At 40.5% G+C, this 22,024-nt stretch overlaps 1 protein-coding gene across 1 annotated transcript in view; it reads right to left on the bottom strand.

Annotated features, from left to right (window-relative positions):
• Positions 1–22,024, bottom strand: part of GABRB1 (gamma-aminobutyric acid type A receptor subunit beta1) — a 118,285-nt gene that overhangs the window by 5,234 nt on the left and 91,027 nt on the right. Inside the window, exons 6-8 of the mRNA XM_040065379.2 lie at positions 5,100–5,237; positions 4,840–4,992; positions 2,949–3,199 (exon numbers count right to left, since the gene is read on the bottom strand). Of these exons, the coding sequence (XP_039921313.1) occupies positions 2,949–3,199; positions 4,840–4,992; positions 5,100–5,237 (542 nt within the window). The remainder of the gene's footprint in view (positions 1–2,948; positions 3,200–4,839; positions 4,993–5,099; positions 5,238–22,024) is intronic.

Genomic DNA, 22,024 nt, shown 5'->3' with positions numbered 1-22,024 from the left:
GTAGCCACTGCATTGGAAAACTGTAAGTTTTCCTTGGAGCCTGAGGCTGGGTTCTGGTTTTCTATCCCAAGTGTTTAGTGTTTCACAGGACACTTGAAAGGAGCGTGATGCTGCGCAGAACTGGGGGGACAATCTATTACTTGCTTTGTGTTGTCATTTATGAACCTTTCGATGGCGTAGCCCCTTTTGCACTCAAATTATGATTGCATCCTAATCTTTTTTCATACTTAAGAGATATTTTCTGTGAAATTACTATTCACATTATAATTGTCTGGGGAAAGAGAAGCAGCTGCATGCATGGACTGTCTAAATATTTTCTTGCTGGGTAGTGTTTCCTATTTATCCATAATTATGGTGATATCAGTGACATCTAGCTTTGACAAATGAACAGGAGATATAAACAGTCTTTATGCTTTATTCAGATAAACAGAAAGATTGTTTACTACAAATTAATAATTTCTGTATATTAAAGATAAAAATGGCATAAATTGTGAAGCTGGAGAGACTTTATTTCCATCGTCTTCAGTCTGTAAAGCATGGAACAGCCACCTATGAAACAGCAGTTCAGTTTCATTTTTCATCTGGTCTTCTCTGTACTGTTAATATTGTGGTCAGTTTGCTGAGCATTGCTTACGCATCTAAAGCTTGATCTGGTGAAGGAATTTGAATTCTTTTAGTCTTTGGAGTTGTATGTATGGGAATGATAGATATCTTCACCTGGCACAAAGAGATGAAGCACTGTTACATATCTTCTAATAGTTACAGGTCCCTGTATTGATAAGTGGTGTGGGTCAAGAGTAAAAGGGAAGAAATGTCCTATAGCTATACATACTTACAACTCTACTTCTTCTATGCTCAAAAAAAGTTTCCCCTGCTCTGGTGCAGGCGTCATAATACCAGTGAAAAATCTCAAGAAAATGATGGAGAGGGGCTGGGAGCTGTTTCACTGGAGGTCACATAACCTTGCTGTGTCCCACTGCTCTGGTCATGTGCACTCTTCCTGCCAAAGACAGAAATACAACTGTTGGAAATCAGCATTTCTATGCTGAGTAAAATTAATGTTCACAATGTCTCACATCAGTGTGTGGAAAACAAAATTCACTGATATCCATTCACATGTGTTTTTATGTATATGTGTGCATATATATGTATTTCAGATCACAAACCTGCACTGTACCGGCAGAAAGCAGTCTGTTCACTTAAAGCACTCTCAGTCTCAGAATGAGATTGCTGTACTTAGAAATCCTGGTACAAAGCATGTATGACTTTCTTATTCTATCAGAAAAATAATGGTATAAGCAATGTGGTGCTTTAAAAACTTTCCATCCCATTCAAAGTACCAATCTCAGTGTAATCTTTGCTGCATAACATTTACACAAGCTTTTAGTTATGAGTTACGGCATTTTGTTAATTAAAAAAAATCTCCAAATATGTAGGAGAAGAACTTACCTGCACTCTTATCCTTTACTCAGTTCAGTGCACTGGGGCACATGCAGCCAAAGCTGACCTCTTAAGAAGTCTTGATTTCCTCTTCATCACAAATCTTGCTGTGCTGCTTCTTACCTAGGCTGGGTTATCTCAGGAGCTGTTGAGTTAGCTGGTCAGAGTTTGTGGGTTATGTTGTTTTTTCTCCTTCCTTATTTTCCATAGAAATGGATAGACAATGTCTGTGCACAACAATCCATACCAGGGTGACTTATCTCCTCTGCTCTGTGGAAGACAGTACTTTGTGGGCTCTTGGAGACTGCTGATTGCCTGAACTGAATTTGTGCCCTCACTGTAACAAAGCATCTTCTACACAATGGGACAGAAGGCAAATGTAAATAAGAACTTTTACTGGGCTCATGAGTTCACTGAGACTGGGGATATGACAGCTTTATTAATGATGCATAGTTGTTGTGGTGGGACACTAAACACACAGCTCTAGAATGTAATAAGATATCACAGAGTTTCTGAAATGCACTTCCTGATGTGTATGTGACACTGTAGCCATCTATCAAGATGAAGTCTTACTTCTTAGAGTTTTTTATGTTGGTCTCATTCTTCAAATTGAACACAGGGCTCAAATACAGTTTTGTCAAAATGTTATCACCTCAGGCCACAACAGTAAAGAAGTTTATAGGACAGCCTGGGCAAGATCTCATTAATACTTGGATGTAATATATTGTAAGTAAAGCATAGGAAGGAAGAAAACTTTTGGCTCGTTAGGATACGTATTTACCTCTGAGTCAGAATGGGCCAAATAAACCCAAGGCTTCAAAGCATTTATTTCTGAAAAACTGGGAAAAAGTGAAATAAGTTTATAGATGTTTGCAAGTTCTCAGTGATGTATTGCAAAATTAAACTCATCCTCGTTAAAAATATGTCCATAGTATTACTTCCTGAAAGTTTTCTGGCTTGTTTTTTAAAGAGAGGATAGTTGTGGTATGCCTGAATTTAGCTGAGGGAAAAATCCTGGTGTCTATGAAAGCTGTTACAACCTAACAGCAGCATCCTCACGTTCCTTGCAGCTCAGTGCTACAGGCTTCATTCAGGGCTCACTGAAGCAACAGAGCTTGTCTATGCTTTTTATTTATGGTGAAGTTTCTGTATGTAAAGAGGAACTTTATAATAAACATATCTTCTATACCACCTTCTAAAGCAAAAAAATTATACAGTTGAAATGATAAATATTTAACTTCCTTGTACCCCTTGTATTCCCCTGCAAGAAATACAAAGAAGAAATGCGTCCTGAATATTCATTTGCATTTTCTGTCTTTTATTAATCTGTTTTCAGTTGAAGATGGAACAGACCATACATTGTTCTGATCTCCTTAAAATACAGTTTTTCTCTAGGCAATCGTTAATGCTTTTGCACATGTGTTCTGCCTGTAGTTATCTCTATCATCATATAAATGAACATTTTCACAGTAAAAGTGATATTTGAAAAGATAGCTTGAACATTTTACCTGGACTTTATTTGTTTCCAGTCTGCTCTTCTCGCCTGTAGCATGTCCTGCCCTGCCTGCTGTCTTTTTTTGACGTTGAGGTCCTTTCCCAAAGAATATGTAGTTTACAAAGGCATATTCCAGCAAGGCCAGGAACACAAAGACAAAGCATCCCATCAGGTAAATATCGATTGCCTTGACATAGGGAATCTTTGGCAAAGTCTCCCTGAGATGGGTGCTGATGGTGGTCATGGTCAGCACAGTTGTGATCCCTGTGGAAGGAAGAAATAGACATCCACTAATAAGAAAAGGAAGGAGATTTGAGCACAAAAGACATAATGGCAGCATTGCATTTCTCATGCAGATGGGTTAATTATGTGATCAGGTTCTTAACAGCCAAAGGAATGTGTTTTGTGGAACTGGAAAGGAACATATCCCTGCAAGTCTGCTGATAGCACCTTCCTTGGCTTTTCATGCCGTGGAGGGTGAATTAAATTACCTCAAACAGCCCAGGCTATGTTGGAACTCCTTGCCTTAATTTTTGCAATAACTAGGGAATGTGCTAGGGAATGTGATGTTGGCTGGCCTGGATAGCAAAGAGTTGATTGCTGTTCTATGTGAGAAAATGTTTCTTACTTCATTTACAGCAGTAGCTCTTCTTGACCCCATAGGTGACTTGCATTGCTATGGGGATCTGCAATAAGCCTCTAGCTTTTGATTTAAAATGGAGGATTGAAAGGACAAAGCGAAGTCTTTTGATAAAGTGATGGTCTTTGATGAAGAGAAAGTGATATATGCTTGTACCAAACAATTTTTCCTGTTAACTAGGTGCTTGCAAGTAAAGCATTTCCATCTCATCCTGTTACCCACCACTGAATGATTTTTTTTCTCATGTGTTTTTTCTTTTAGCTGACTGAAATGACTTTTTAGTCTACTTTAGTCATGAGTCATTAATGTGTAGTTTTCCCCACGAGACTAGACGACCGCCGATGGCAAAAGTAAAAGAGTCTGCTCCCTCTCACCGGGTGGGATATTACAGCTTTTATTCCTGAGTCCTGCCTTGCTTGGCGGGAGCCGTCCCAATGGCTCACAGGTGCCAGAAATCCCTGGCCCCTCCCCTGTCGTGGCTTTTTCCCCCAGGGGGCAGGGCCCAGAGGCAGCACCCGATCAGGGAGAAGCGGGAGGGGAACAGAGTTAGGTTACATTTCAGTGGGGGGGATGGGCAGATCATAGGACAGATACATAGAAAAACCATTACAAATCCAGTGAAATATAAACCTAATTAATATATTACAACATTAATGCATGTAGATAATAGCTCTAGGCAGAGGTGTAACAAGTTTAATTTGCAGGGAGATGGAACAAAATGGCAATAAAGCTGAAAAACATATGCCTTAAAGCAGAGACAGCGGAGAAGATCTTCACTCTTGTGGAAAATTATAGGAAGGAACATGGTATGGGAAAGAACCGACCCTGTAAGTAAAACAGACTTATTTGGTGTAAGCTGGTAAATTTCCACTGATGTCAGTAGGATCCTGTGTATTCATTCCAGTCACAGATCTGGCCTGAGAGAACACTTTTTAACATCAGCAGGGATTGATCATGCAGCACAGTGCAGATACCCTTAGATACCTGAATTAGACTTTTATGCTCCAGTTCGGAAGCAAGATACTTCTGGCCGGATCCAAAGACCATTATGCCAACTGGAAGTCAGTCAGAATCCTAACCTAAGTGCAGAGCAAGAGCTTCAGCTGTTGGCAAGGTCACACTTGCCTGCCTTCCTGACAACTAAGGCCCTGTGCTGCTTGTGAAAGATCACAATTAATGATGGTACAACCAGCAGTATGGATCTGGTGCCACTGTTTTCAAAGACAGCAGGTGTCTGCGTAGCTCAGTTGTTTTGAGAAGTTACCTAGAGCAACTCTGGCTGCGGAGGCATCGTAATTGATCCAAAAAGACACCCACGACAGAATTGTGATCAGCGTGGAAGGCATGTAGGTTTGCAAAATGAAGTATCCAATATTTCTTTTAAGCCGGAAGCTAAGTGATAATCGAGGATATGCTCCTGAAAGAAAGAAGTCATATAATGACTAATGCCTCACAAAAGGTAGGCACTGATATTTCTGGGTTGGAGGAAGAGGGCACAACTTTTTTTAACTTGTCAGTGCTTACCTGTTGTAAATTCCACTCTCTTTGATACCATCTTGTAATCCACAATAGAAAATTGTGGGAGCTCGATGTTATTAACTCCTGTTACTGCTGACTCTCCTCCATTCCAGTAAAATTCAATATCATCTGTAGTGTATCCATCTGAAACAGAGGCACAATTTGATTATTGACTTTTCTTTTTTTTATTACTTTGTGTAAATAGTGGAAGTTTTCAAGTGGAAGGAGCTGCTGTTAATTAGGAATTCAGCCTTCTGTTGTGTGACATTCCTGTTACACATAAGCCTTTCTCTATGCACCGAGGAAGCTTCTAGATATACAAGAAGAGGAGACAGAAAACAAGGACAGAATTCATGATTAAAATTTGTTTTGTAGCTAGCTCTAATACAACTACTTTTTAGTCAGGCTTGAGTTGTTCAGTTTGCCAGAAGACAGATATATCATCAGCAAAAGTTTTAAACTTTCTTTGGAGGAGCTCTGACAGTAAAACCAGGTTCAGTGCACAAATTTTAATTTGATTTCCTATGCAGGATGTGACAAAATACAGAGTTGGGAGTGGAGACAAAGATGATTCTAGAAGAATTAAGGTGCTTGTAGTTTCACTTGACAATGTCTACAAGAGCTGTAGGTAACCCTTTGATATTTATGAGGCATTTTATATTTTAATTAGACCATGCCATCTTTGATCTTCTGTTATCACAGAACTATTTCTTTTTTACTCCAAAACTAGCACCTTTCTTCTGTTTCCTTTTAACAGTGTTGATTATTTATAATTTAATTAAAAATTAATTTGCCATTCTATCACTAGAAATGTTAACGTTATTGTTACCATTTTCAGAAATATTTTGATTGAACTCAGAAGTGACTGAGTTCTAAAAAAAAAATCTCACAATTGTCAACATTTTTGAACTAATATTTAAACTGGTTCCACTTTATTGCGTTTTTCTACTTTCCCCAGATATCTACCAGAGGAGAGAACATCTCATCTATTTTTAAATTTTTCCTTCAGGTGTTAGATTTAATCAGGTTTAAATCATACAACACAGATCAAATGAAAATGTGTTTGAACTCAAAGCTTTAGAAAACTTGACAGTACTTTTGCCAGTTGAACCAACTGTAGCATCAGAAGCCTCCACAGAGTTAGGAACCTATCCTTTCATATGCACAACTAATGCAATATCAAGCTAAGGAAATTAGTCTTGAGATGTCTTCTCCTATGTTGGTGCCTAGTAACAGCCTCATCCCTGGAAGGCTGACCATATGCAGGACAGATATGTGGTTTCCCTAGTGACAGTCAGAGAAGCTCTTATGATGCTTATAGGCTCCAGAGATTGCTTGGAAAGTCTGAAGCTGTTGAACAGCTATCTTTTGATTCAAACACAGGCTGAACAAGGTTAAATGTTCACATATTTTACTTCTGAACTGCTCAGTGCCATGGTGTTCAAACTATCTGAATTGCTCTGAAAACCACACTAACCTATGAAATATGGATTGCTGCTGTAAGCTTAAAACTGGATTTCCCTTTTTTTTTTTTTTTTTTTTTTTTTTTTTTATGAACCACCCCAGAACTGTGACAGAGAGGTCTGCATGGTTGGTTTTCATTCCTTTTCACTGCAAAAGGTCAAGGTAGCTGCTTGGTAGTGAGACTTCAGTAGCTACTTTAAAGGCTTTGCACACAAACCCCAGGGCTGACATGAGCTACATGAGGGGTGTGATACAGAATGAAGTAAATGAAGACTGTTAAGACTGTTTAAAAGACCGAGACTGAGATTGGCAGGGAAGTGTTAACTTCATTTTCTTGCAAATCTGTTTTATAAAAGCCTTCTCTTGAAGGATTTATCTTGTCAGAAAAGGTGGTGCAAAACAGATGGCATTGGAACTGTCATCTCTGACAATCAGTACTGAAAGGGTACTGATTATGTGTAGACTTTGTACCACAGAGATATCCTCTCTGAATGAGGTAATACCCATCCTATGTCTTTAGGGGACAGAATGAAAAACAAAAGGGGCATCACTACCTTGCTGCAAAGTCACAGGTGAAGGTTTAGTTGTGAGAATCCTCAACTCTGCCTCAGGGTTTGGAAGAAAACCATGAAAATGATTCTTCTGTTCTGTGCCGTCATCACCTGTTGCCCTTTTCACATTCTGCCCTCCAATTTTGCTCTGATTGTGCCACTTCCCCGGACAGTGCAGGCTGGGACCTAGGGCAGAGAGAGGAACTACCTCCAGTCCTCAGGAGCTCCTGACTTTACTTGCAGCCTCTTAAGGCAGCTGCAGCCAGCCTCTCTGCGGTTTCTCTGACATTTTGAGAAAAGACGTAATAGTTTGTCATCTTATTGTGGCTGAAATTTCCTTCCTTGAAGGTGAATTATGTAGTTGTTAAAACCTAAAACCCACAATGGTGCTAAATAAACACCTGGGATATCAGGAGGCGGATTTCAAAAAGAAAACAGGCGATACCTCCAAAAAAAAAAAAAAAAAAAAAAAAAAAGCACCGTGTTATTGATACACTGTGTGGTTATGTTAGATCTTTGCAAAAGGAAATTAGGTGAGTTTTGTAATGTAGACAAATGTGCTTTTTCTCTAGTCTTACTTTCTATGACTTTGGCTACCAAACTAAAAGTAGAACTAGTAGGTTATAAAGTCAACTGACCAAAGGCAAGAACCTTGCATATAAGGTTTCAGCTGGTGACAAGCTGTTACTGCTGGCAGGCCTTGTTTTTAATCTCTACAAACTTAAGAGTATTCCAAATACAACAAAAACTGGGTCTAATGTGAGCTACTACTTTTTCTAAATATACTTCTTTTTTTTTTTTTTTTTTTCTTTTTTCTTTTTCTTTTGTTTTTTTTTTTTTTTTTTTCCCCTTGAATTAAAACTTCTCTAAAGTTGATGGAAATGATGAGAAGGGGATAGTGATGTTTTTTCACTAGGGAGCATTCACATTTTTTAGCTCCCTTTTTTTCAAGTAGTTGAGCATCTTCCTGTGGTTTTAGGTACAGCAAACTTCAGTAGATTCATTATTTCCTTGGCAGTCATTGTAATATCTCTGCTAGACACAAACAAGGTGTGAATTCTCCCTGGGCAGTCCATTCCTTGACGCAACAGGGTTGTTGCTGTGTGATGCCCTCTCCTCATGTGCTTTGCACATTGTTCTAGGTGTATGAGGCATTGCTTTTCACGGCTGACAATGGCTCACAGGTGCAGAAATTGGAGGCTCTCATGTTTCATAGATGTCAACATGGCTTTTTTCTAGCAAATTTAGGAGGAAGACAGTTGGCTGAAGGTTAAAGACAGGAATTGATCTCAGCTCTGAACAGGGAGCAGGTGGCAGATTGCTCCTTCTCCATTTTCAAGTGGACAGTGCCTTTAATCGAGGAGCTGTAGTGATGTAAATTCAGAAACCTCCAAGTGTGGAGCAGTACTGACTACTGGCTGGCAGGCAGCACCCTTATTTCGGGCAGCAAATGCCTTGGCGTTTACAAAGGAAGAAAAGCTATTTCAGTGATAGGAAAAGTAAGTCTTGCCATTGCACTGGCCAGTGTTAATGCTGGTTTGTTCACCGAACTTATCATTACTGCCCAGGTATTCCCTCGGCAGCTCTTTTCCCATGTAATCCTTTCCCCTCTGCGTACGTATCCATGTCAGCAATTTAAATGCATACCTCCGCTTTTGTGCCAAGAGAGAGCAGCACCCGCAGCCGGACCGTGATGTCTGAAGGCGAATTTCATAAAAGTCAGATATCGCGGGCCTGCAGTATTTCAATGGTGTTGACAAGAGCCGTCAGAGGGAGGGCGCGACGCGAACGGGAGAACGCGGACATCGCCGGGCGGCTCCGGCAGCGCGCCCCGGGACCGCGCGGGGGCGCCCGCACTCCGCCTTGGGGCCGGGGCCGCGCCGCCGGGCGGCCCCGGAGCGGGGGATGAGCGGGGAATGCGGGCGGGATGAGCGGGGAATGCGGGCGGGATGAGCGGGGAATGCGGGCGGGATGAGCGGGGATGAGCGGGGAATGCGGGCGGGATGAGCGGAGGATGCGCGGGAATGCGGGGGGATGCGCGGGGAGCCGCACGCGTTTGCTCCCGACTTCTTCCCTCCTTGCTCGGCTGGCATCCCTAGCATCTAGCTCTTTTAATCAAGCAGTTTTCCCAGGAATTCTGCTTCTCGTTTTGTTGACCTAGATAATGAGGGACCGCTAAAATTTTATTTATTTGTCTGTTGTATAATTAATAATGGTCCCTGGAAAATATTTGTTCTACTTAAGCCTTTTTTTTTTTTTTTGCTTGCTAGATTCTTTTCCATCTTCAAAACCAGTAAAAACCACATTTAATTGCCCAGCTCAAGATATAAAACTTCTGCTTCCCAGAGAATATTGTCTAGAAATGAAAATACAGCACTTAATCGTCAACTTCAATTCCATGTGCATAAATAAGTTGCTCCTAGGTAAGGACATGAGGCTGTACCCCAACCCTCTTCTATTTCTCCCAGATTGTGCCTTTTGTAACAACTTAGTCTTCGTTGCTAAATGTGTTATATTTTTCTTGTTGTTATTCCTATGATTGTATTCAAACAGGAAGATAATGCATTTCATCCGCATGCCACCAAGGTGGTCCACACAGTGGTAAATATGTTGTACTATTTAAACCAAACATGTGAATGGTGCACCACATATCTGAAAATGTGTTTTGGAAATCAGTGTAACTAGTTAACATTAAGGTGATAGAATTGCTTGAAAAAACTTCCTGCCACCTGTGTTTGAGAGCACACTTGTATCTGTAAGGTTTTTTTTCACTGAGAAATATTTTTTGTTTTCCATGGAGATATGAGTTAACCTCAGCAACACTGGCCCAAGTGAAAACTTGGTTAGACTGCTGGTGTACAAAACATTCTCTGTTATTTAAGAAGGTTTCTTAAAAAAAAAAAAAAAAAAAAAAAAAAAAAGGTATTGCAATCTGTTCCATCCCAGTTGGAGACATAACTTCCTATCCATTAGAAGAGGAAAATAAATGTTACAGCATAAAGTCACTCTTGCAAGATTCTCATCTAGTTCAAAGAGTGAATTATAACTTTGCCTTAATTTGCAAGTACCTTTAATATTGGTTCAGCTTTACTTGTTATCATTTTTTACCAGTGAGACTTGATACAAACCTGAAAGTCCTGTGGGAGAGAAATTGTTTAGTTTTGCTTAATATCTGTTTAATGGCTAACACAGCAGGACTTCTCTGTATCACTGTCTCCACACAGGGAAATGAAGGATTTTGGATAGGTAGTTAAACTTGTATTGAAAATGCCTTACCAGTTAATTTGGCTCCTTCTACTGGATTATGTCAGTTATGGCAAAGGAACTTAAAGGCTAAAATAAATATAACGCAATGAAAAATCAGAAACACACATCAGTATGTTTTAGCTAGTATGGCTTTCATGTGCAAGAGTACCTCCTGTAAGGCATGCTGGTATTTTTGTGTCCTATTCAGTAGTAAGAATTTAATTCTCATTAGCTGTAAAAAAACCCTAATGAAGGAATTATTAGGAAAGGGAAGCAAATGTAAAACTCTTTATTTACATTTCCATATACATTCAAATTCACATTGTGCTATTTCATGCAGTTCCTTTTCTGTGCAAAATAGCAACCCTAAGCTGGCTAGAGTGAAGGACACACTTGATTCCAGTGAAGAAAGGACCTGTCTGAGTCACAATTCTTTAGCCTGGAGGTAAAGCAAAAAGAAAAGTCTGTAAGATCCTAAATTAGCATGGTGAGCTTGAAGAGCACATGATTATTTACAGACCATGAGACTTTCAGACCAAGAAAGCAGCAAGTAATATGTCTAGTGGCTAGTTTTGAAGAAATAAAGGGAAATTTAGCATACAGATAAACTGCAGAAATCACTCCTTGATGTGGGTGTCCTGAGTTTGTGCTTATTCAAAAGCTGCCATAGAATCACAAAATAAGAATTTGTCCAGGTAATTAAATATGATACTATTTCCAACTGGATATAGCAAAGTGCAGAACACTTACTGGAGGAAATACCAGCACGTGTGTCCTAGGCTCTGTTCTAGCTTCGTTGATATGTTCTGCTGGCCACTCTCAGAGACAAGATGATGGGCAAGAAGGACATTTGATCTAAGACAGTACAGCAGTTGGGGGTCTGATGTGTTCCAATGCAGCCTGATTCACCCATCTCATTTCTTTCAAATCTTTACAACATTTTCCCTTCATCACCAGAGTGATGGCTTTTAGCCTGATGTTAAGAGCCTGTGACTCTATACATCTCTGCATAATTCTTGTAAATCAAACTGTGATTTTAATGACTCTTGTTCATGCCCACACATTTTGTGTAGTAATAAGCAACACGCTCGTAGTAGCTCAAAGGCTAAGATGTCATTGAAAACTTTGAAGTTCCTTATATGCAAATATTTAGTGAGCAGTGCCAGTGATTCAAATTTGGACTTGAATAATTTTGATGGCCTATTGTCTAAAATTTTCCACCAATAATATATTGTTTTAATTTTTTTTTTTTTTTTTAGAAATCAGGCAAGCAGTATGTGTTCATGAGGTGTCCTCTTGTGCAGCCCAGACACTTGTATAATTGTACATGCAATATGTACAAAATGCACAACCGCTGTCAACTGGCCAGCCCTGATACACACATCATACATCAGTTTCTACAGACTTTTAGCAAGTTTCTCTTCTTGTAAGTTAGTTTGAATGACTCTGAAGCATGACATTTTAAGATGGCACTTTAGTTACTTTGGTAGTTACATAGGCTGAGGAACATTTTATTTAATCGCTTCCACATTTCTCACTCATTTGCCTGGATCCTCTTCTCTTCTGGGGTTGAAACCACCGAAGTTCTGAAGTCACTCATGTTCTTGTTTAAAGACTAGTCAACAGTGATTAGGACAGCAGCTATGCATGAGGAGGTTAACCCAAACAGTTTCCATGCCTTGCATGCCATTTCACTTGCTGGTGGTACCTACCAGGCTGTCTTTGAGAGCTTGGAGCAGAAAGAGAGGATTAGTTTCTTTCCAGTAGCAAGTGTCAGAAATTCCAGCCACCTTCTCTTCCTTTCATTCCGAGATGCCTTTTTTCTGATTCTGTTTTGATCTTTCTGCTTCTCCCTTTCTTATTCTTCTTTTGAATGGACACTCTACTGGTTACAGCTGTATCCCAACTGGCAGAAAGGTGAACCAAAGCTCCTGACCTCTGGAGAAGTTTGCTTGCTTTTTTTTCCCCCCCCTTTCTTTTTTTCTTCCAACCTTTCTTCCCTTCTGGTTTGATGAGAAGGAAGAAAATATCCGTTTTCAGGAGCAGCAAAATGCAGACCACACTTTGTTTCTACTCTAGTCCTGGAAGCACAGGCTGGGAGTGCTAGACTCATGATGAAAGAGCTCAACATGTTGAGAGAGACCTGCTCTCTCCTGAAAGCCTCATGCAATCCTTCATCTTGTTTGCTAACTCAAAGGACCCACACCTTCCAAACAAACCTGACCAAGGTAACTTGCTTGCAGTGCTCTCAGGAACACATTTTACGTAGAAATTGTAAGTCCAATGCAAATCTCTTTTCAACCCCACCAGTTTCTTCCTTCCTCTTTTTTTTTTTTTTTTTCCCCCCTCATTTGAGTTGCTGTACAATAGATGACTCCCACAGTTGTCATGGGTTAGTACAGTTTGGTTTTTTAGTTATAGAAAAATGTAAAATAATTCTCCAGGCCAGAACCTGGGAATTGCTTCAGAAGAGACAGATCTATCAGAGAGTTAGTTGGAATATTGGCATGTATTCTGACCACTGAAAATGTTAGCTGCGACTTTGAGAAGCACCATATAAAACCCCTTGATTTCCTGTAGGTGGGTCCTTTTTGTTCTTCCTTTGGCCAGAGAGAGACAGGTAACATCGAGCTGGGCCTGCTGTTCCCCCCTTTTGGGGGGCAGAGCTGGCCTGAGGCCTGGCTGGATTCCATCGGCTCCCGGGTGAAGGGGGGGAAGGAGAGGTTGTTGTTTTGTAACAGCTGCTTTCTTCAGACTTCTCTGGAGCAGAGAGAGATCTCTGCTGGGCCCTGATAAGAGCTATGGGCACCATTTGGGCTGAAGCCACCCCGATTTACACTGAGGGCTGGGCTGAGAAGGCATTTATGATCCTGCCTGGTTTTTTTGTGATTCCAGACTGCCTGAGTGCTCCAGTCTCTGATGTTTCTGTGAGTTCTTCCTCCCTCATCAGCTCGGCCTTGAACATCTAACACCATGAGCTACAGAGAGAGAAACAAAGACTCCGAGCAGATTTAACACTTTCTTAGCAACATGAAGCTTCCAGAGCTTGGCCCTTCTCTGAGAGAGTAAGAAAGGACAGAGTGAACATAAAGAACAACAGCATGAAGTCAGTAGAGCAAGAGTGAAAAGACTATTGGGACAGAGGGTTGAAGAGTTGGTTGTTCCATTCTTACTTGAGCCATAGAAATGAACTCTATATTTAGGTAATTCCTTTAAATCATGGGAAAGATAGGCATTTGGGGAGATGATTGTTTTAATTTGTGTGTGGATTTAAGCAAAGGTGTTTGTGATGAACTAAGTTAATATCCTATAAGATCCTTGAACAGAGATAAAGATGAGAAGCCCCCTGCACCCGGAAGAAGTGGGAAGATACCTCTATACCTTGAGGTGAAGAATCCTTTGCTTTGGAGTTATTCATCTTTAAAAGGTGACACCCCAGTATGCAAAAGTCTAAGACCCATGACCCATAAGCAGCTTGGGAAACTGCTCCTGGGAGGGTCACAAAGGCAGGTTTCTCCGGGTGGTTGTTTTTGTGACAGTTTAAAACCCACAAGAGAACTATTCTAAGTTGTCAGTGGGAACCATGACTCTAGAAGATACTCTTCCCCTAATGAATTGATGAAAGACTATTGTCAGATAGTGAAACTGACTGAAAATTACAAGTTTTATCTCTTTATGTTGTTTTGTAAGAAAGTGAACAGTTTGTAAGGGGAGGGAAAAGTGTTTTTAAAGTTTCATTCCATTTTAGGTTTTTTTCCAACTTTTTTTCTATTCTTTTAGTGTATGTTAATAAACTATTTGTTAATTTTAAGGTTGAGCCTACTTTGTTTTTCTCCTAGTCTCTCTCTCACAAAAAGAGTAAGTACCAAGACCAAAATTTAGTGAACGTGAAACCACTACAACAGTCTGAGCCATAATCGTAGAAGTTTTTTTCTGACTGGAGTTGCTTTTCAAAGTTAAAAAGGGAACAACACTATTTATAAGCACATTATATAAACATTAGCAGCAGAGGTTCAGCTGCTTAGCATTCAATTAATTTAGTTCAGTCAATATTGCATGGTACACAGTTTTGTCTGCTCGTATTGTAAACACATCTTGCCCTTGAGCACTTCTTTCATTTGACTAATTAAGATCTGCTTCTAAGTGCTCTCATTTTGTTGCCAGGCAGACTCACCCAACTTTAGATAGAACTGTTGTACTTGGTGAAAAAGGCATTTGAAATCCAGGTCCATCTGGTTGGTGCTCCAATGTGTCAGGCCAAAATCTGCTCTTCACTAAGGCAGTAGGGTCTCTGCTTTCCACAGGACTCTGACTGGAGTTGGATCGGGACATTGTGTCTTTCTTACTTATACCAGCGTGTCTTATACAAGTACACATATTTCTGCACAGCATTGTGTTCCCACCTGAGACAGTGAAAACCCTTTTAAAATCATAATTATTTAATGCAGGTGCATAAAGTTTTTCAGAGGTAAATGTGGATCTAAGTACAAGTCCACTGTACTTGGGCTTTTTATATAAATATGAGAATGAAGTTTTCATTGTGGTCTGCCCTTTCTTTTCTGATTCTCCTCCTCCCTGGGGGAAGAGGGGAGTGAGTGATTGGTCTCACTATTCTGACTGTGTAAGTAGCTGAATTTTCAATTAATAAACAATTTTAGAAAGATTTAAAGTTACATTGAGCTGCACTAAAATTTCCATTCAGACAAAATCAAGAATAATTGAGAGGAACTTGGCAATGCACATGTATTGTACACGTACTCCACATTTTCTGTGTGCAGATTTTGTCAAAATAATTACACATTACTGAACTCATATACTGTGCTGAGAAAAATTTCTTGCCTGAAAAATACCATGATCCCTTGGGCAAAGCAGGTTGAGTTCAGAGAGAAGTGCAGTCCTGCACCAAGGAGATGAATGCTTCATTGGACATCAAGGTGCCTGAGGTACTGCTATGATTGCCATTTTTCCTTAAGCACTGACGAACGACTGGAGGGTTTCTGTAGCTAAAAGCATAGTCAAGGAACAGGCTTTTTGCGTGGTTAATGTACAATCTTTGCTTAGTATCTGCAGTTTTGTGTGGAGGGAGGCAGACATGCAGCACTCATGCATTAGTGGACTAATGTAAGGTGTAATGGAGAGGCAGGTGCTCCATGGAGGGAGAAGATCAAGGTCTTATGATCAAAAGATGCTGAATGGTTTCCTGTCTGCCTAATCTTGTTGATACATATTCCTGGCCACAATAAGTGTGTGAAATATTTGAATTACAGGTTCTGTTGCTTTGACCCTACACATGAATACAAATAAGTCAGTCATGGTCTGCATAGTTTGGATTAGAAATTATAAAAGTTTAAATAACAGGGTGGGGTTTTTTTCCCTCAAGAACTCTCCATAGGTAATTTAGTGATGATCACAGAATCACAGAATCATAGAAGCATAGAAAGGTTTGAGTTGGAAGCAAATTAAAGTTCCAACCCTCCTGTCATAGGCAGCGACACTTTCCACTAGATCAGGTTGCTCAAAGCTCCATCCAACCTGGTCTTGAACAATTCCAGGGATGGGGCATCCACACCTTCTCTGGGCCACCTGTGACAGTGTCTCATCACCCTCACACTAAAGAATTTCTTCATAATATCTAATCTAAACCTACTGTCTTTCAATTTGAAGCCATTACCTCTTGTCTTGTCATTACATGCTCTTGTAAAAAGTCCCTATCCAGCTCTTTTTCAGGCACCCTTTAAATACTGGATGATGCTCTAAGGTCTTCCTAGTCTCTTAATTTTCAGACTGAACATCTCCAACTCTAAGTCTATCTTCATAGGAGAGGTGCTCTGCCCTTCTTGGTGGCCCTCCTCTGAACTCACTCCAGCAGGTCCATGCCCTTCTTATGCTGAGGACCCCAGGGCTGGACACAGCACTACAGGTGGGGTGTCACCAGAGCAGACTGAGGGACATAACCCCATCCCTCAACCTGCTGGACATGCAGCTTTTGGTGCAGCCCAGGAAGTCGTTGGCTTCCCGGGCTGGGAGTGTACATTGCCAGGTCATGTTGAGCTTCCCATCAACCAGAGCCCCCACATCCTTCCCCTAAGGACTGCTCCCAATCCAATCCTTAAGCAGTGGTAATTGTGCCTATAGGCAGTTACAGAACATAAATTAATAAGAATGGAAATAGATTACTCAGAAGGTTTGCCACATATTCTGAGCTAGGTCATCGAGAATATTAGCCAAGATTACACCTCGCCAGAAAGTTGCAGGAAGAGACAGCGGTACTGGGTAGCAATCTAGTAACCTTTAGGTGCTGCTTCAATCAGACAGGTTAGAGCTGAGATCTGTAATTAGAGTTACCATGCAGTCTTTCCATTTCCGTGGACATCAGCACTATGGTTATGTAGCCCTGATCCTGGGGTCCAGTGTCTTGTGTGAAATGAGTCATTGTCTAATTCAGTTTCCATCTACATGCTTTTGCTTTTTTTTTTGGGGGGGGTGGGGGGGTGGGGAGGGGGGGTGATTAGGGTTGTTTTTTCTTTTAAAATGGTTTTTAAAGGGACAGATATCCCTTTTGAAAACCAGGCTTGCACTCCAATGGTAACAGGCATTTGAAAGACTGAGAGTGATGAATGTGCACCTCTGCACAGATGTTTCCTTCATGGCTAGGGAGATCTGAGCTAGAAGTCTGTGAAACTTGGTGCTGCTGTTTCTGTGGAAGCCTGATTAGTTGAGGGCTGCCAACCACCAGAAAAATATAAACTAAATGAAAAATTGTATCTGTATGAATGATGTCTTCAAACAAAACTGAAACGCTCAACCTTTTCTTCTTAAAGATTTCCACACACTGTGGTTTCCCCATAATGACCTATGCCTCTTTGTACAGTCTACTCTGGCACCTAATGCTTGTTGGTATCAGGTTATGAGGAAGGTGAATTAATATATTAAGCTGTTAGAAGTGGTAGCAGAAAGCTAATGGAGGAAGCATCAAGAGTTTTATCCGAAGGGCTCACTTCTGTTCTCTGTTCTGCAGAGAAGTTTCCTGGTGGCCGGAGGATTTTCATGTGACTATACTGCTCACTTAATAAAACTACTTCATATTAATACTGTCAGATAAGCCATCTTCTCACACTGAGATTTTAGGCATTGTATTTTGTTACTTGTGTTACTGCAGTGTCAAGAAGCCATACATATAGATCAAGACAGAGAAGGGATAGGAACTGAGTAGATAATTTCTCAAGATTTATAATATTAGTGAATACAGATGCATTGGGGGAAAGGCTTAATTTTCACAAACTGAAGCAAATCTATGAGTACCAGAATCTTCCAGTTTGTTCTGGGGTTTTTGCTTTTATACAGCAATTCACACCTTGGCAGAAGACAACGAAATATATAAATGATACTTATGGCTGTAACATTCTAGGACAAGTATTGTCTCAAAGCACAGGATACCAGCTCTTCCAAGATTGTTATGTTACCAGGTGCAGAGATTATTTTTCCTTCAGCTCTGACTGCAGAAATACAGACTCATCTAAGAGCACAGCTGCTTCTAGAGAAGTCAGCCCCTCCTATAAATGAACACTTATTTTCTTTTTAAAGCAAGCTAAGCTTTTATTTTTGCTGTTCCCCTGGCCTGAGGGATCTCAGAGACTGAAGACTGAGACCTGCTGAGGCTGCGCGGGGAAATGACTCAGCTCCAGCTTTCCTGTTTTCTGTAGTCACCAGCGGACACCCAGGGTCACATATTGGTATCTCTGAGATTACTGAGATGACACTAAGCAAGAGGAGCAGTTGGTGAAAATAACTCTGCATTTCTCTGTGTGTAACAGAAAAGCGCTTAGGACATACGAAGCTTTGCTAATTTCACATATTCACGTTCTGGAATTGTTGAATGTCAAATACTTGCTATTAAAATTTATGCATCCAAAGAAAGACAGGCTATCCATCTTTTCAAAAATAAAATGGGAAAGTCATATAGACTAAACTATCTGCATCTGAGTAACTTGTAAATTTGTGTGCAGTGTAAAGATACATTGTGAAAGTAACATAACTGATTTTTAGTCCTCTGGGGAAAGAAATCTTTCCAAAGTGTGGAAACAGAGAAGTCACTGTGGCTTAACACTAGTGTGCTGTGAAGAATGAATTATTTTAGCTCAGTAGCTGACTTAAAAGATGAGTGTTAAGGAATGACATAAACTGAGCCAAAAATACATTTTAACTTTTGATGGGGGGGAGGTGGGGGGGAAGGAAACATGCAGTCCTATTTGGCTAATTTCTCAGTTTCAATATCAACAAGTTATTTGTGAATCCGCCTCTCAAAGTATCTATAAAACAACTCTCTCTGCTTCACAGTTCTGTGCTAGTCTTTCTGTTCCTGTGATGTTTAAATCTGCTGCTGTAGATGCTCATGCTGTAACTTTAAAATCTCTCTGGTTTTGCTGCCAGCACGTTCTCTGCAGTTCAGAAGGATGGCATGTCAGAAGTTAACGTGGATCCAAAGATTGTTGTGTGTGTGTAGTGTCTCCACGGGTGATCTTTCCGAGAGTGTATTCGCAATGATACAAGCTCAGTGTGTGTATTCTGCATAGGGTATATGGAATGACTTGGGGTCTATTATTTAAATGCTTTAAGGAATTATGAAATTAGTTTCAAATTGCAAAATGTGTTGCACAGAGAGTAGTCACTTTGCTATCCCAGTGGGCAGTATATAGGATAACGTTGGCAGCCTTTTGTACCAATCTCCATTCCTGCTCTTGCTGGAGTGTTACGTATGGCACTATCTTGCTTGTTTTATGAGTATGCTGTGATAAAATGTGCGTTTCTGTGTCTGCCTTTTCTTTTGTTAGGCTTTGTGGGAGCTTGACTATGGCATTTGATCCAGGGGCAGAGTCTTTGTGAAATAAGGTGATTTGTGCATGTCATAGTGCAGGCTGCAATGGGAATACAGCAGGCATGGATGGAGACCCACCTGCACACTGGTGAGCTGGGAAAGCTGTCAAGAGGATGACATGCTGAGAACGTCCTATCACTTATAGCTGGCGCGTTAAGTGAAAGATGGGCAGGCAGGAACCCTTGTGACTTTTTCATTCAGATAGTTTGCATTGCACTGCATCTCTGAAAGATCCACTGTTTGAATGATCTGAATTTTGGAACCTCTCTCTCTCTTCTTAGTCCACAAAGTTTGGAAGAAATTTAAAGCTGAATATGTATTTTAGAACACTTAAAGGAATTGGCCAGAAGCAGAAAAGAGTTTTTATTTTCAGTGTTATGCTGTAACAACCAGAAGCAAGTCAAAGTGGAGAAAATGTTTTTTTTTTTTACCCAGGGTTCACAAGGCCCATGGGAAGCAACAGATTCCAGAGAAGAGGTTTATGGCTGACAGGTCTAATGGGAGAGCAGGACAATGTTGCAGGAGGATGAGTGAGAGAAGCTCTTCATTTATAGATGTGGCAAAACCTAAGGAACTCATATTGGGGGGCTGTCTTCTTTAGTAACATCAGAAATAGGAGCTCTTAAAAAGGGCATTGGGTTCATCATCCTCCCAGTCTATTTTGTTTTTATTGGTAAGGGGCCTTGCAACTGGTTTTTAGAATATTCTGAGCAACAAGCTCCTTAGAGAAGGGAGAAAATATGCTTTCTGTGGAACCAATTTGATATGCTTGGTGAGAAGCAGGATGAGGCCAGATGCCCTTTTAGTGCTTTTGGATACTTTAGGGAAAATACATAAGTGGATCCACCTCAAAGCTCTTGCTGCCTCAGGTACAGGAACAGCAATATTCATTAGTGAATTTTTATTGCCAGGCATGAATAAATTACTAGATATCTGGTGCCTGCAGACAGGCAAAGAAAAATCTGTATGGGAAAGCTTGGATTTAAGACAGGCTTTTCATCTCTAAAAAAATATCCCTATATGTTTGAAATGTAGGTTCTTACATCCTTGGTAGTTCAAATGAAGTCATACCATGGATCAATGCAATCTTGCCTCAAGCAGAGAGCTGTGATAAATCTGTTCAAATCTCATTCCGTCAGATGGCTCTGTGCCAACAAAGGTGATAATGAATGTTTAGGTATGAACTCAGTTTTTTTCTGGGAAAAAAAAATATGTAGAGGTTCAAGTGGAGCATTTTATTGATTTATTGTAATATCACTCTAAGTTGGTTGCACTTTTATAGAACCATTGCATATATTTAGTGTTAGATCTATTTCTACATGAAGAAGGGACAGCCATAAAAACAGTGTAATCAAAACAGAATTCTATTTTTCATACCGTAGCCAACGGAATAAATGTCTTGGATTATGTTACCTAAAAATCTGTATTCTATTTCATCTGTTGAAAGCTGGTTTTGGGGAGATGTTTTATCCTTTTAACTCCAGGGGGGAGGGGGGCAGATGCTTTCTGGTAATGGCCCAGCCATTAAAGCCAGGTGAGACAGTGTTTCTTATCTCTTTCAACACCCCTCCATCCTCCAGAGAGACATCTTCTGATAATGGGCCATTAGGGCCCACCAATGACATGACACATTCCATCATCCCATTGGGAGATGCTCCACACAGTGGGGGAGGAGCCAGCTCTTCCCAGCTAGATAAAAACTGGGACTGAAGAACACAAGGGATCCAGTTTTTCCACTGGATCTCGGAGGAAGACTGGATCCATCTCACCACCACTGAACTTTCTACACGACCATCGCTACTCCACAGAACCACATCTGTTACTCCAGGAAGACTTCCTTAGACTGCTTCCAACACCCTGACCAACACGGTGCCAGGTCATATCCATGACTCTGTCAGGGTTTTCCAGGATTTTTGTTTGCTACCTTGCTTGTTTTTTTGTACTACTACATTTGTATTTTCCTTTTTTTAAAATATTCCTAGTAAAGAACTGTTACTCCTATTCCCATATCTTTGCCCGAGAGCCCCTAATTGCAAAATTATAATAATTTGGAGGGAAGGGGGTTTACATTCTCTACTCCAAGGGAGGCTCTAGCTTTCCCTGGCAAACAACTGTCTTTCAAAACCAAGACAATAAATCTTCCTCATTTCCCCATGTATCTCTGTTCAGGTTTCTGTGGGCTTTTTCAGTTCACCCATTCAAGTGGTTTCTAAGGGTGTTACTGACAAGGCTAATGCACAGTTCAGTGTTGCAGTGTTGATCCCTGAATCATGCTGCAGCATTAACTGTTGTCATAGAGACACAGATTTTTGAGTCCAAAGGGACAGTGTTGATAATCACCTCAGACTTATTGTAAAACATATAGTAGCTCACCAATAAGTAAATAACTTTGCCAAACTCTAGCACAGCTGGGCCCTCCCTCTCCTGTGACAGTGAAACACATTTCACTGAAGTTTGTGAGATGCTGTAAGTAAAACCCCAAACAGGGATTTAAGAGTGATGCTGTCAGCACACTTTTTTTTCTGATGAGTGAAAGCCAGGTACAAGCTTAGCCCACAAGATCCTGGCAACCTCAGAGGGACAAAGAGAATTAAAATAATAACAGTATTCTGAGTGTTCTGTGTTACCCTCTAAGTTGTACAGTGAGGTAAGCAGTTGTACTTGTAAAGAAGGGTGCTGGAGTGGGGCAGCTTATGCAATCAGAAGTCTCTGACAGACTATCTGTGGGTGATATAATTGTAGCATTTTGATGCTACTGTCCCTGGTTGTTTGCCTCCTCCTTCTGCTTGCTCCTT

The sequence above is a fragment of the Hirundo rustica genome, chromosome 5 (genome assembly GCF_015227805.2).
Source record: "Hirundo rustica isolate bHirRus1 chromosome 5, bHirRus1.pri.v3, whole genome shotgun sequence".
Classification (NCBI taxonomy): domain Eukaryota; kingdom Metazoa; phylum Chordata; class Aves; order Passeriformes; family Hirundinidae; genus Hirundo; species Hirundo rustica.
This window is presented reverse-complemented; position numbering and strand designations above follow the sequence as displayed.